This window comes from Anastrepha ludens, chromosome 4 (assembly GCF_028408465.1).
Source record: "Anastrepha ludens isolate Willacy chromosome 4, idAnaLude1.1, whole genome shotgun sequence".
NCBI classification, from domain to species: domain Eukaryota; kingdom Metazoa; phylum Arthropoda; class Insecta; order Diptera; family Tephritidae; genus Anastrepha; species Anastrepha ludens.
Genome location: NC_071500.1, coordinates 131,286,960 through 131,299,258, shown reverse-complemented (window position 1 = coordinate 131,299,258; position 12,299 = coordinate 131,286,960). Strand labels below are relative to the sequence as shown.

At 32.6% G+C, this 12,299-nt stretch overlaps 1 protein-coding gene across 6 annotated transcripts in view; it reads right to left on the bottom strand.

Annotated features, from left to right (window-relative positions):
* LOC128861252 (LIM domain-containing protein A) overlaps window positions 1-11,914 on the bottom strand; it is a 31,296-nt gene extending 19,382 nt beyond the window's left edge. Inside the window, exons 1-5 of one of the 6 annotated variants that reach the window (XM_054099239.1) lie at window positions 11,566-11,914; window positions 10,669-11,492; window positions 6,858-7,284; window positions 6,613-6,714; window positions 6,046-6,546 (exon numbers count right to left, since the gene is read on the bottom strand). In XM_054099239.1, the coding sequence (XP_053955214.1) occupies window positions 6,046-6,546; window positions 6,613-6,714; window positions 6,858-7,284; window positions 10,669-10,826 (1,188 nt within the window). In that variant the 5' untranslated portion in view covers window positions 10,827-11,492; window positions 11,566-11,914. Of the gene's footprint in view, window positions 1-6,045; window positions 6,547-6,612; window positions 6,715-6,857; window positions 7,285-7,631; window positions 8,402-10,668 lie in introns of all 6 variants that reach the window. The other 5 variants (XM_054099241.1, XM_054099240.1, XM_054099236.1 and 2 more) reach the window with 5 other exon arrangements.
* Between the last annotated feature and the right edge of the window lie 385 nt (window positions 11,915-12,299).

The window sequence follows — 12,299 nt, the reverse complement described above, 5'->3', positions numbered from 1 at the left end:
AGTTAAGTAGAAGTTCGAATTCCTACTGAGTAATCAAGTTCGCTTGGCAAAGCGAAGCGCTTCTTATCTCTGCTGGTATACGATCGTGGTGATTTTAAGGTTTGAATCGAATCGTGTCGAGTGTTCGATTCATTTTTCATTTCGTTTCTCTTACGAGGTGTGTTTACGTTTCTCAATGGATAGTAACTTCAATCCCGGCATGTCAAATACCGAAGTCTATCAACATGGCTCTAATGATATAACCATTTTTTGTTTAATTCATTTCTATTATGTATTCAATATTTGTTTAATTAATTCATGAAATAACGCACTCTAATTTATGTATATATATATAATTGGCTTTTTGGGTGTTTGGCCGAGTTCCTCCTCCTATTTGTGGTGTGCGTCTTGATGTTGTTCCACAAATGGAGGGACCTACAGTTTCAAGCCCACTCCGGACGGCTAATATTTTTATGAGGAGCTTTTTGATGGCAGAAATACACTCGGAGGTTTGCCATTGCCTGCCGAGGGGCGACCGCTATTAGAAAAAATGTTTTTCTTAGTTTTGGTGTTTCACCGAGATTCGAACCAACGTTCTCCTGTGAATTCCGAATGGTAATCACGCACCAACCCATTCGGCTACAGCGGCGCCAACCCCAATTTACATAAAATAAAATAAATACTTAGGTACATGAAGAATAAGAAATTTGTAGGATTATTTACGTAAAGGTTTTAACTTCCGATAACGCTCTAAAAATGGAGCAACTAACTAAAATCGCTTTGCATGGCTTTTTTTTTAATAAAATTATAAAATTAAATAAGATTTATATTTCAGAGTATACTTAACTAATATATCAAAGAATTTATTTAGAATTAGATAATTATATTTACCAAAGATTCGGGACTACTCATTATGTTTAATTTTTTGTTCACAAATTTAACTAACAGACCCAACAGATGACACCAGTGTTGAGAAGTAATTATAGCTGTATTTTTTACGCGCATATGCGTCTGCGCTTAAAATTTGTATGAAGCAATATGCGAACAGTTTTATATGTTTACGTTTTTATGTACGTTTTTATCGTGTAAAGTTCCGAAAACAATTAAGGTATATATCAAGACGCATTTTCTAGTAATATAAAACTCTCCTTACCGCTTGCATTTTTCAGATCGTAATTTACTTCACTAAATACTGAATTATGTATATTTTTATAAAAAATACGCGAAAAAAAATTTTCTTGAATAATATCGGGAATATTGTAAAAAACTGAAGTGACTTAATTTTGAGAGCACAAGTTCGGGGTTTATGTTATTATAATGTTATTGTTATTATGATTATTGCTGCTATTATTATTATCATTAGTTAGTTTATGAGTCCCACTATCGATCTAGTGAAAATCGTTCACATTGAATTAATAAAAACGTCACTTTCTAATAATGTCTAATGTGTTTGTACATTTTTTCTAATAGCGGTCGCCCCTCGGCAGGCAATGGCAAACCTCCGAGTGTATTTCTGCCATGAAAAAGCTCCTCATAAAAATGTCTGCCGTTCGGAGTCGGCTTAAAACTGTAGGTCCCTCCATTTGTGGAACAACATCAAAACGCACACCACAAATAGGAGGAGGAGCTCGGCCAAACACCCAAAAAGGATGTACGCGCCTATAATATATGTATATATATATAGTAGCGTTCAGACCATATATTTTTTTCATTGTCACTGAAATACAATATTTTTATTGGTTGCAAATTTAAAAATTATGTTGAATATATGCATGTCAAGTGGGCATAATTATTAACACACTTTTATTAGCTCGGGTTGCATGTATGTAACGGAATATTTAAGCTTAATTTTCACTGGCTTCTAAAAATCTGATCGACTTGGAGTTTTGCACACCTATCAAGGACCGATGACAATGCAATAATTTGATAAAAGTTTTCCATTATCCTTATTAGGATTGCCAGGATTAATATTTTCTTTTTTTACTGTGGGCAAAAAGTAAGGTGAATTTGGTTGTAAAATGAAAAATTGTTGTTTTAGCATTTGCAGGAATTCGATCATTCGAATATTTACACCCTAATTATGGGATGAAATATGATAAGGCGATGCTCGTGAGGTAGGTCATGTTGCTTCAGTGCATACATGTGCGTGCAACACTATATTTATTAAAGATGCAATAGAACTTAGTTGTCCCATATATGTATGCAAATACGTTTCTTTGAAGTTTTCTTTTATTTATTTTAAATTTCAAAGTTTTGTACTATCTATAAAATGCATACATATATGAATTATTCCTTGTAATATACATATGTAAATTTAAAAAACTTTCGTTTGGCACAGGACCAAAAAATGCATATTCAAATGCACATAAATATGATAAGGCAATGCGTCGTGAGGTAGGTCATTGTTGCTGCAGTGCGTGTGCACATACATACATTTCTAACACTATAAGAATTGAAGATGCAATTGAACTTTTTCTCAAATATAACTAACAAAATATATGTATATATATTGTACATATATTGATATACATATACATATATTCATCAATATACCAATATGCTCTTCGAATTTTTGTCTAAAATTTATTTCGACTCGAAAAATTAGTAAAAATTTTCATCAAATTTACTAAAACGCACACAACAAAATGTGTGCATTAATGTTACTTTGATTTTAAATCTTGGATTTTAAATCTTTATTTGGTTGTATTTGTTTGAAAATATAAATTGAATAAATTTTCGTTTATCAAGGGAACATAAAAATGCACAAGCCTTGCAAAATGCCGTCGGCATTTGTCAGTTTGATTTCATACAGAAACCAAAAACTGAGCAGAGCCAATGTACTTGTACATAATTCACTGTAATCAGGTCTGTTAAGAACTTCCCCGCCTTCGAGTTGAGCGAGGTGAAATAGTGTTCGCGGTTTCACTTCATTTTTGACAATTCACACTATTCGTAGCTCGTGAGAATTCTCTATATTTAACGTTCTCTGCGGCACTGCAGTACGAATAGAAGGCTAAAGCGTTTTCAGAATAGTTGCATTCTCACTTTGTATAGTCTTTACACATGCGTAGGTACTACAAGTCTCATACACGCAAATTTACTCTATTCAATGTTCATATAAGATGAAATAATTTTCATATAAGATGTAATTTTGTTAATTACAATAAAATAATCAAAACATAAATTTTGAAATTATTTTACGGAACAAAATTTTGGCAAGTAAAGAAGGAATTTATCATTAACATAATTTCATTTATAAAATTTTATCGATTAAAGCACAATTCACAACAAAAATTAACTAAAAAAACCAAACTGGAACTTTACATCTCGTTTTGATTGTGTCAATATAATCCACGGTCTCCTTTTTCTGTGCTGAGAGTATCTATTCTGTGTCAAGGCCAATGCTGGCCTTTCTTTGGACATGTAGAAGAATTAAATATAACACAATTAAATCGGACTATAAATCACTGACTACATGAAAACAATAATTTTCATTCAGAAAAACAAGGCTCGACCTTCAATCAATGATCTATGTATATGGGAAAAAGTATGTAACATATTGATTATGTCAGTATATTTTGTTGTTACCTCTCCGTTTCAGGAGTGGGGTAGCCGTTTCTCAGGCTCCCTCCACGAAATAAGTTCTTCATCCCGATTACTTCTTTATCACGGCCGGTAACTGCATAGCTTTAGACTCACAGTCGATAAGAAAGGAATTAAATATAACACGAATATATCGAATCATTAATTCACTGACTGCAATGATAACAATAATTTTCATTCATAATAAAAAATAGTTAAAAAAAAAAACAACTAAAAAACACGCTTTTTTGCTAATCGAACTAAAAAGTAGAAAATAAAAGATAGTTTAAAAAAACTAAAAAACACGCTTTTATTGCTAATCGAACTAAAAAGTAGAAAATAAATTTTAATGACAAAGAGACCTATAATGAAGTAATAGCAAATCGAACGATCAGTCATAGTCAAATCCCACGCTTTTAACTTTAATTTGAATTATTCTATTTGTATCTTAATTTTTGTTATAATTCTGTTCTGAGGTAGTTGACTGTGACTGATCGTTCGGTTTGCTATTACTTCATTATAGGTCTCTTTATCATTAAAATTTATTTTCTACTTTTTAGTTCGATTAGCAATAAAAGCGTGTTTTTTAGTTTTTTTAAACTATTTTTTATTTGAAAATTTTATTTAGAAGAATCGAAGAAATTTCCGGTCGTAAATTATTAGAGGCAAAGTCAAGTGGCTATTACACAACAAAAAGGACTCCCTGCTAAATATTAAAAATCAATTACTCTCTTCCCACTTTTAAATTTTTTTTATTACTTATGTGCTCTATTATCTGAAGTTTTTACTGTTATTCCGTTTTGTTTTTTAATACAATTCTTTGTTATTGATAAATGTATTTTAAATATACTTCTTCAATTAAATGTTTTGCAGTAAATTTAGTACTGGAGTACTATATAAATACATACTGTTCTATTAAACCCTTGAGCGACTGTATATAATATACTATATATATATTAACGGACATATGGTACATATATCTATGTGGTGAGTAGTGTTGCAAGAGAATAAGTAGAGATGAATTGTTTGCATAAATGCACCTTTACCCGTAAAACAACTACTAACTTTCAGCAAATTAATATATATGGTTCAGTAAAATCGAATCAACTCAAGTAGGTATACCAATTCCAAAGGGTTGTTAAAACTATATTAATGTAAAATTAATAATATACTCCTATATAAAAATATATGTATAAAGTTCGATTTTTTTGTATAAAATGAAGAGTATTGGCCGATGTTAAAACTTACTTCTTTTAACCTCCTAGCCACGCGTGAAAGTGCATGTTCTAAATGCTCAATACATTCACAATTGTTTACCAATACATTACTATTTTCGTATTTGGCAATAAATATTCTAATAGGAGAACAGTGATTGTGGCAGTAACCTTTGCCTTTGAAAACATTTTTGAAGTGAACTTGCTCTTGACAGCTGCGACAGCCTTTTACAAGCTGTTGAATGAGATACGTATTAGCTACTTGCACATGTGGCATAAGTGTAAGATTATCATTCATACAAATTTTGACAGTTCCTTTCACTGTAATATATATCACCTTTGTTTTAGAAGAATCTTATATTTAGTATTGGGAGGTGTTATCTCATTATTTTCCAAAAATCATTGGTTTATTATATACATATACATTCTTAAGATAAAATGTCTTTAAATAGTATATGTATAAACATATCTATATACATATGTATACATATGTACATGACAATTGTTAAATTATAAAATAATGTAATCATAAGCATAACCCTTATTTGTGCATACATACACATGTAACAAATGTAAAATATCACAATAGCTAAATATTTATTATTATCTTTGTTCAACACACATACAAGTAATTCCTTTCAAAAAATGGTTCAATTGCAAAAGATATCAGTTAGACAGTAATTATTTCTTACCACAAAAAAAGTATTATCGCCATTATCAAAATACGCACGTAAGAAAAATTTACTGCTAATGCGAACTATAAATATCTATTAACCAGACTCATTTTTTGAATAGTAAAAACTGAACACCAAACAACTTCGCCTGCGACAAAAGTATGTGAAATTTTTCACTTCTTAGAGAGATTTTTCACTTCTGCTTTCGCTGAAATTTCCTTACAACATTTTTGGGCAATAGAATTGAGTGCATATAAGCATACATAAATTAAAATAATTTTTCTAAGTCCACTAATGGGATAACTGCATTAAATTACGAAATAGATAAACATTCATGGCAGTTCTCGGTTGCTTCGAGGTTAGTTTGGCTTGGTGATTCGGCATGAAGCATCGCTTGAAAATAGTTCAAATTTATTTTGAAGAAACACGGTTCAATTCGAAAATTTTAGCGGGTAATACGTGCGGTTTAGGATTCTCATAAGAGATATAATATTAAGTACTTACCTACAAACGAGTTTAGAAATGTTATGATTTATGGGAAATAACACAAATACACACATCGGTATATACAATAACAAAGATAAATATATACTCACTTCGGATGCACTAGTTGCCACTGAACTCAAAGGAGACATGGGCGCCGACTGCACGGGACTGGCTGTAGATACATTAGAACAATTCGTAGTCCTCAGAGAATTTACTGGCCCAGACGAACGCCCACCAAGAGATAATGTATTTGCTCCACTGAGAACGCAACTTTTTCCACCTGTTAAACTTGAGGAGTTACCTCCAATTGAGTTCTTATATGCACTATCGGCTCCAAAACTTTTGACTGAATTTTGATCGTTAGGAAGAAAGAACGGACAGTTGCTACTAGTTGCCACACTACTGCTTCCGCCATTCATACCAAAAGGAGAGGGTGATAACTGCATAGGATCATCTAGCATGGGAGTAGAACTGCTCGGAGTGAGCCCCAACTGAGGGGAATTTGCGGCATTTAGTTCTCCTCTTCCGTTGGTTTCTATAAAATCTGATTTGTTAAGATTGGAATCATGGCTTATATTTTGTATCGTTGGTGAGTTGAGTGCATTTTTATTCTATAAAAAAGCAAATTGTTATTAAGTTAAGTCCATATGTTTTTAGTATTCAGCTATACAACTTACCTCCCATTCATTCTTAAAAGATTCGCTTAGATATTGTCGAACTTGATTTTTTTGCTTTTGTATGACATGATAACGGGTAGGATTTTCCAACACTGTACGCACCTAAAAAATTTCAAAATATGTTAAGCGACATATATAATATATATGTATGAGGAGTGGAGATCTGAATCTTTCTCACGAAGGTATTTATAATGGCAAGTTTTATGTTGTCCTAAAATGGCTGACTTGCATCATTTTGCACTTACCTGCAAAACCTGTTTTGGCACATCCACACCGATACTTTGCAACGGCCCCTTTAGCATAACTGGACTAGAACTTGCACCAGAAGATGTGACTGATTGTGGTTGAGCCAAATAGTTTTGTTGGTTCATTTGCACTTCATTAAAAGGTGTTCCAAAGCTATTAGAAGCTGGCCTATACCCCACACTGTTGTTATAACCCATTACATGCTGGGGGTTTGTTATTGTTGAATGCAGCTGCTGGTTTTGATGTTGATTTGGAATCTGTTGTGTTATATAAGACTCTACTTGCTCTTGGAGAGCAGCGGCTTCAGCTTCGGCAACGGCTCTTTTCTCTGCTTCACGCCGCTCCAACTCTTGTTGCTGTTGTTCGCGCTGCAACTGTTGCTTGAGTTGTGTACGAGATTTTGGAACAGCTGTCTTGAATGTAGGACTGAAAGGATAAAAGAAAATCGTATTGTATAAACCTTAAAGCAAAATATACTCGACTTTGGAATTCATTTTGAACATAGCTGATTTATATATATACTATATTTAGTTAGGTATATATTATATTGTAATATGAAATCGCTGGACAGAAAACGTAATTTAAGCAAACAACAAAAATATAACATTTCATCATGTTCAAATTAAGGTTTACAAAGTAATTTACCTACGTTATGACTCTTTTTCTAATTATGCGTTCATGTAAAAATTTGAATTTGCTTAAGAAATAAGTATGAACATAAGTAATTCTAATATCTTATTATCACTGAGATGCTCAGCTTTTTATTTACGCACCCGCCTGTTGATGGCGGTAAGCCGATAACTCTTGGCTCAACCGGCTCCGTAACAGCAACGTCGCCCAAGTCTACTATGCTTGGATCCATTTCCAGTATCATTTCTAAGTCTTTGTCGATGCCTACAGTTACTCGGATATTACCATCAGATTCACTTGTTTTCGTGGTAGATCTAGTACTCAGCGCTGAGAAGGAGTTAGAAGAAACATGTTGCCTCTGCTGCAATGTTTCTTCTATTTGGGAATCAACAATGTTTGTTTGCACAATTTCGTTATCGCACTCATCGAAATCCATCAAAGCCGAAGGTTCAATGCCAACCTCAATTCCGAACAGGGGATCAACTTTGATTATGTCTTCTGTTGGCTGCATTTGTTCACTTTCGTTTGGACCAGAATCCAGTTTCGGATGTGGCTGATATCTTAATTCGATATCCTTAGAAGCATTTGCAGCAGACATTTGTAGAGTCTGTACTCGCTGTAGAAATTCCTGAAACTCCGTTAAATTTTCTTGTGATGGTTGAAATACATTTTTCGGTGACATTGTTTCTCCACTAAAACAACTATTTTGGCTGGCGCTGTTGTTTCCGCTGTTTGAAGTTAGTTGCGAAGGGGATTGCACAATGCTTATCTGTGGGGCAGATGCTGCTTGGCGTTCAATATTGTCTCCTCCTCGGAGGGTTTTCGCGGTTATAGAGATACTTTTTTTTTCAAAGTTATCTTTGTAGCTGTGGTTATGGTTGAAATTTATGTTTCCATTTTCTTGGTTTATGATCTTCTTTCCCCAATATGAAAACATTTTAGATTAAGAAAAGATTTAATCTCCAATAAATATTTCATAGCACACGTGCTAAAAGGGATAGCTATTGTCCAGCATATTGATATTTATTAGTATAATCATTTGTATGTCTAAATTCGCAATGAGTATTTTCATAAGTACATATGCACATATATTAAAATGTATACATATCTTGTGATACACAAATACGTAATTTATTTACAATGCACTGATTTAATTTCTTAGATCCCGAATTTATCCGCAATGTTCAAGAGAGCGGAAATCAATGAAATCACTTTCACTAAACTCATTTTCACATATGTAATTCTTATTCATCTTATTTAATTTCCATATTTTTAATAAACTATAGGAAGCACATTTTCACAATTTTATTTACAATGTTACGCTAGACAACATTTTTTTATCACTTTGCTAATATATATTCAAGATCTAAGAGGTAAATTTTTTCTTTCACTGTGTAGTAGAGAATATGACCAAAAAGGAAAACGGACCTTGATCTTGTATTATGGAGAGTAGCCAATACGTTTTCATAGCGGCAACTTTCGAAGAGAGAGATTCGATATTTCGAATATTATTCAGATATTCTATTTAAAAAAGAGCTTTGCAAATTACAAAACAGGGCAATTAGCAAATGTTCTTGTTTGACTAAGCGATATCAAATGTTATATTTCAGAAAATATTAATTTCCAAAAATGTTTTAAAGAGTTTTCATTGAATCATTCAAGCACTCTGTGTATATTCATTAATTAATATACGTACTGGCACATGAATATTTAAAAAGTGTCTTCACATTATCGTATTTTTTTTTTTAATTTAAGTTATAACAACCCTATATTCGCGAAGGGAAGAATCGTAATATATGCGCATGTTCAGAAACAATTTAAAAGCTTTTGTACAGTGATATTTATACCTGATCATATCTATCTGATAAATATAAATAAATATTTACACAGGCATGCTTATGCTTACTTCTTATATACGACTAGCCCCTTACCAATATTTTTGGGGTAATGTGTGAGCACCTTAAATAAAAGAGATCGTTATTATGATATTAACTTGAGTCATACCCATACGCAGGGTGGTTATGAGGTGAAAAGCTTTTCGATTTGCTCTGACGCCTTTTGCAAGTTAGCTTTTGCTATATTATATTATATTTTATCATGTTATACAATATTATATAGCACTGAACATATCATTGTTATGACGGTTGCTTATGCTATATTTTTATCGCAATGCGTTTCATTTTCTCAATGTTTCCATATTACTCTTAGATATATTAGTATTTTTTCGTATATCTATCTGAAATTAGATAGTTTCTACCTAAGAATACTCAGAGAATTTCTTTGCTGTGGCAATATTTTCAAAGATTTTTCAAAGTCGAAAAAAATACCGTTAATATGTATTAACTATTCGGCCCACAGAAGCAGATCATTTCGAAGCCATAATTTGCACTATTTCGAAATGAACACCTGCAAAATTTCTTTACATGATTAGCAGAGGAAAGATACGAGTATTATTAAATACGTAAATAAAGGTAAACAAAAACGTAAATAAGTTTTTCTAAAAGAAAAATTTCACATAAGATAGGTTGAACTATATTATATTATATTATATTTTACGGCGCAGCCTTAGCCAAACGGGTTGATGTGTGCCTATCATTCCGGGTTCGAAACCCACTACGCACACGAAACACCAAAGTGATAGGCAATGGCAGCCTTTGATTGTTTTCTAAACATATGCGGTTCAGAGGCGGCGTGCAACTGTGGCCCCCATTTGCGAAAAAACGTCAAGACGCCCCCCATAAATTGGTGGAGGGGTTTGGAAGATATATTTATTGTCAGCAATACAGAAAGCAATACGGAAGATATATTATATTTATAGTCAAAATATACGGGCAAAAGAAATTGAAATCAATTTAAATAATGAAGATGTGCTGAAACTTATTGAATATAGAAAATTTATGTTTTTTTACCACTTGATTATTAAGGAAATTAATAATGTTAGGTTTATATTTTATAGCATGAATCAGTTTCTGTCACCGGAACGCGCTTACATATATTCCTTCAAATAAAAAATATTTCTATTGTCCATGCACCGAGAATAAAAGTTCTCACAAGAAGTTCAAAAATACACAGAAATAAATGCTAGGTAATTAAAGTAAACAATAAACCCTAAAATTATGTATGTATTTATAGAAATAATTAAAAATAGCGTATAACAAAAATTTAACAAAGGGTTCTTACATATCATCAAATCGTACTGTGCGGGTCGCAGCCTTTAATTCATAGAATTCTACATTATCCGTTCTCCCGGCAACTTGGATTTCAGTTGAAAGCAAATCTAAGTCTTCGATGGGAAAATACTCAAGATCGAAATCCATGTTTATGCCGGACTCAGCCATGACCCTCTTTGAACTTAGTTTTCGGCCGATTACAATAAAATCAGTGACAAATATAAGTTTTATTCGTTGACTGATGTGAGTAAATGAATTGCTGACAACTTATGGTGAGTTGGTGAGCTTCGATCAAACTATAATGTTGTGCAATATATTTTTTCATTTTATTCTTCTTTCTTTGAATCGCTATTTGTTTGGCCCCTTAATTAAACGGATCTTCAAACTCGGCCGCTGGCAATCGGCAATTAATACCAATAAAATCGATTTGAATGTCTTGTTGAATTGAACACTTGTTTATCATAATGCTATATAAAGTACTCGTATGCGGCACCAATACACACATAACCACGTGTGCTTAAGCTGCTGAGTACTTTCTAGTACTGTTGCTGATTACTTGTTTTCGCCTTTATCATATTTGCTAAAGAGCGAATTTTCTTTTAACATTTTTTGCTATAGATACCGTCATTATATGATTTTGTTTTGTTTTCTTGTTCACAGGTATACATAAAGTGTAGTTACTTGGTTCTTTTAACATTTCCACAACTTGCCCGACATTTCAGCGGCCATCTTTAATTCTATTTAAATTTTTATTAGACTGTAATTATGCACGATCACTCGTCGTTTCTCTCCGGATTTCACATAAAAGTTAACTTATGGTGTTATTCAGATATGCTGTTAAGATATTTGTCAAGTTGAAAGTATGAGCTTAATAACTATTTCTCCAGAGGTGATCTTGCCAACAAACCGTCTAAACACACAGCTCTGATCATTTATGACCAACATTTTTTTATACACTTAACACAATTCCTCTGGAGACACATGAATTCTTTGATTGATTATACACATTTGTTGAGACACGTCTCAAAGCGATCGTGGATATTCGTTGTTCGACTATCATCCACTTCAGGTTAGCTTTCTATTGCTTCTTTCAATTGCTGTTTATTAAATTTATTAAACCGATTTTTACATATACACTATCTGGTGCCAACCGTCCGTCTGTCTACTAACGAATCCGGGCAAAAGATAAAGCATTAGGAGAATATTAAATCGTAGCACCCGTCAGTAAACGAAATGACTTTAGAGGAAGCTTTGAATGTATTAACTCACCTCAGTTAGTGGTGGGGATGAAAACGGTAACCAAGCAAGCCGAGTACAGAGTTAGTAAAACGAGTATTATCAATAAACTGATAGCGAGAACTTGAACCGATAATAAGTATTTATACATATTGTACGCATTATGTATTATTGAGTACCCGGTACATGAATTAAATAACTAAAGACTAACTCTAGAATACTAATCTACGTCAAATATATTCACTCATCTATTATAGTTTTTATATAGGATATAAATGTTTTTGTGTATTTAAAGTTATTAAATGGAAAAATTATTTAATTAAAAATTGTATGACTGGGCATGTAATAAGGGGCTATTTGCAGTTAGAAGACCGAAAGCGAATTTTCCAGAATTTTCTCTGAGAA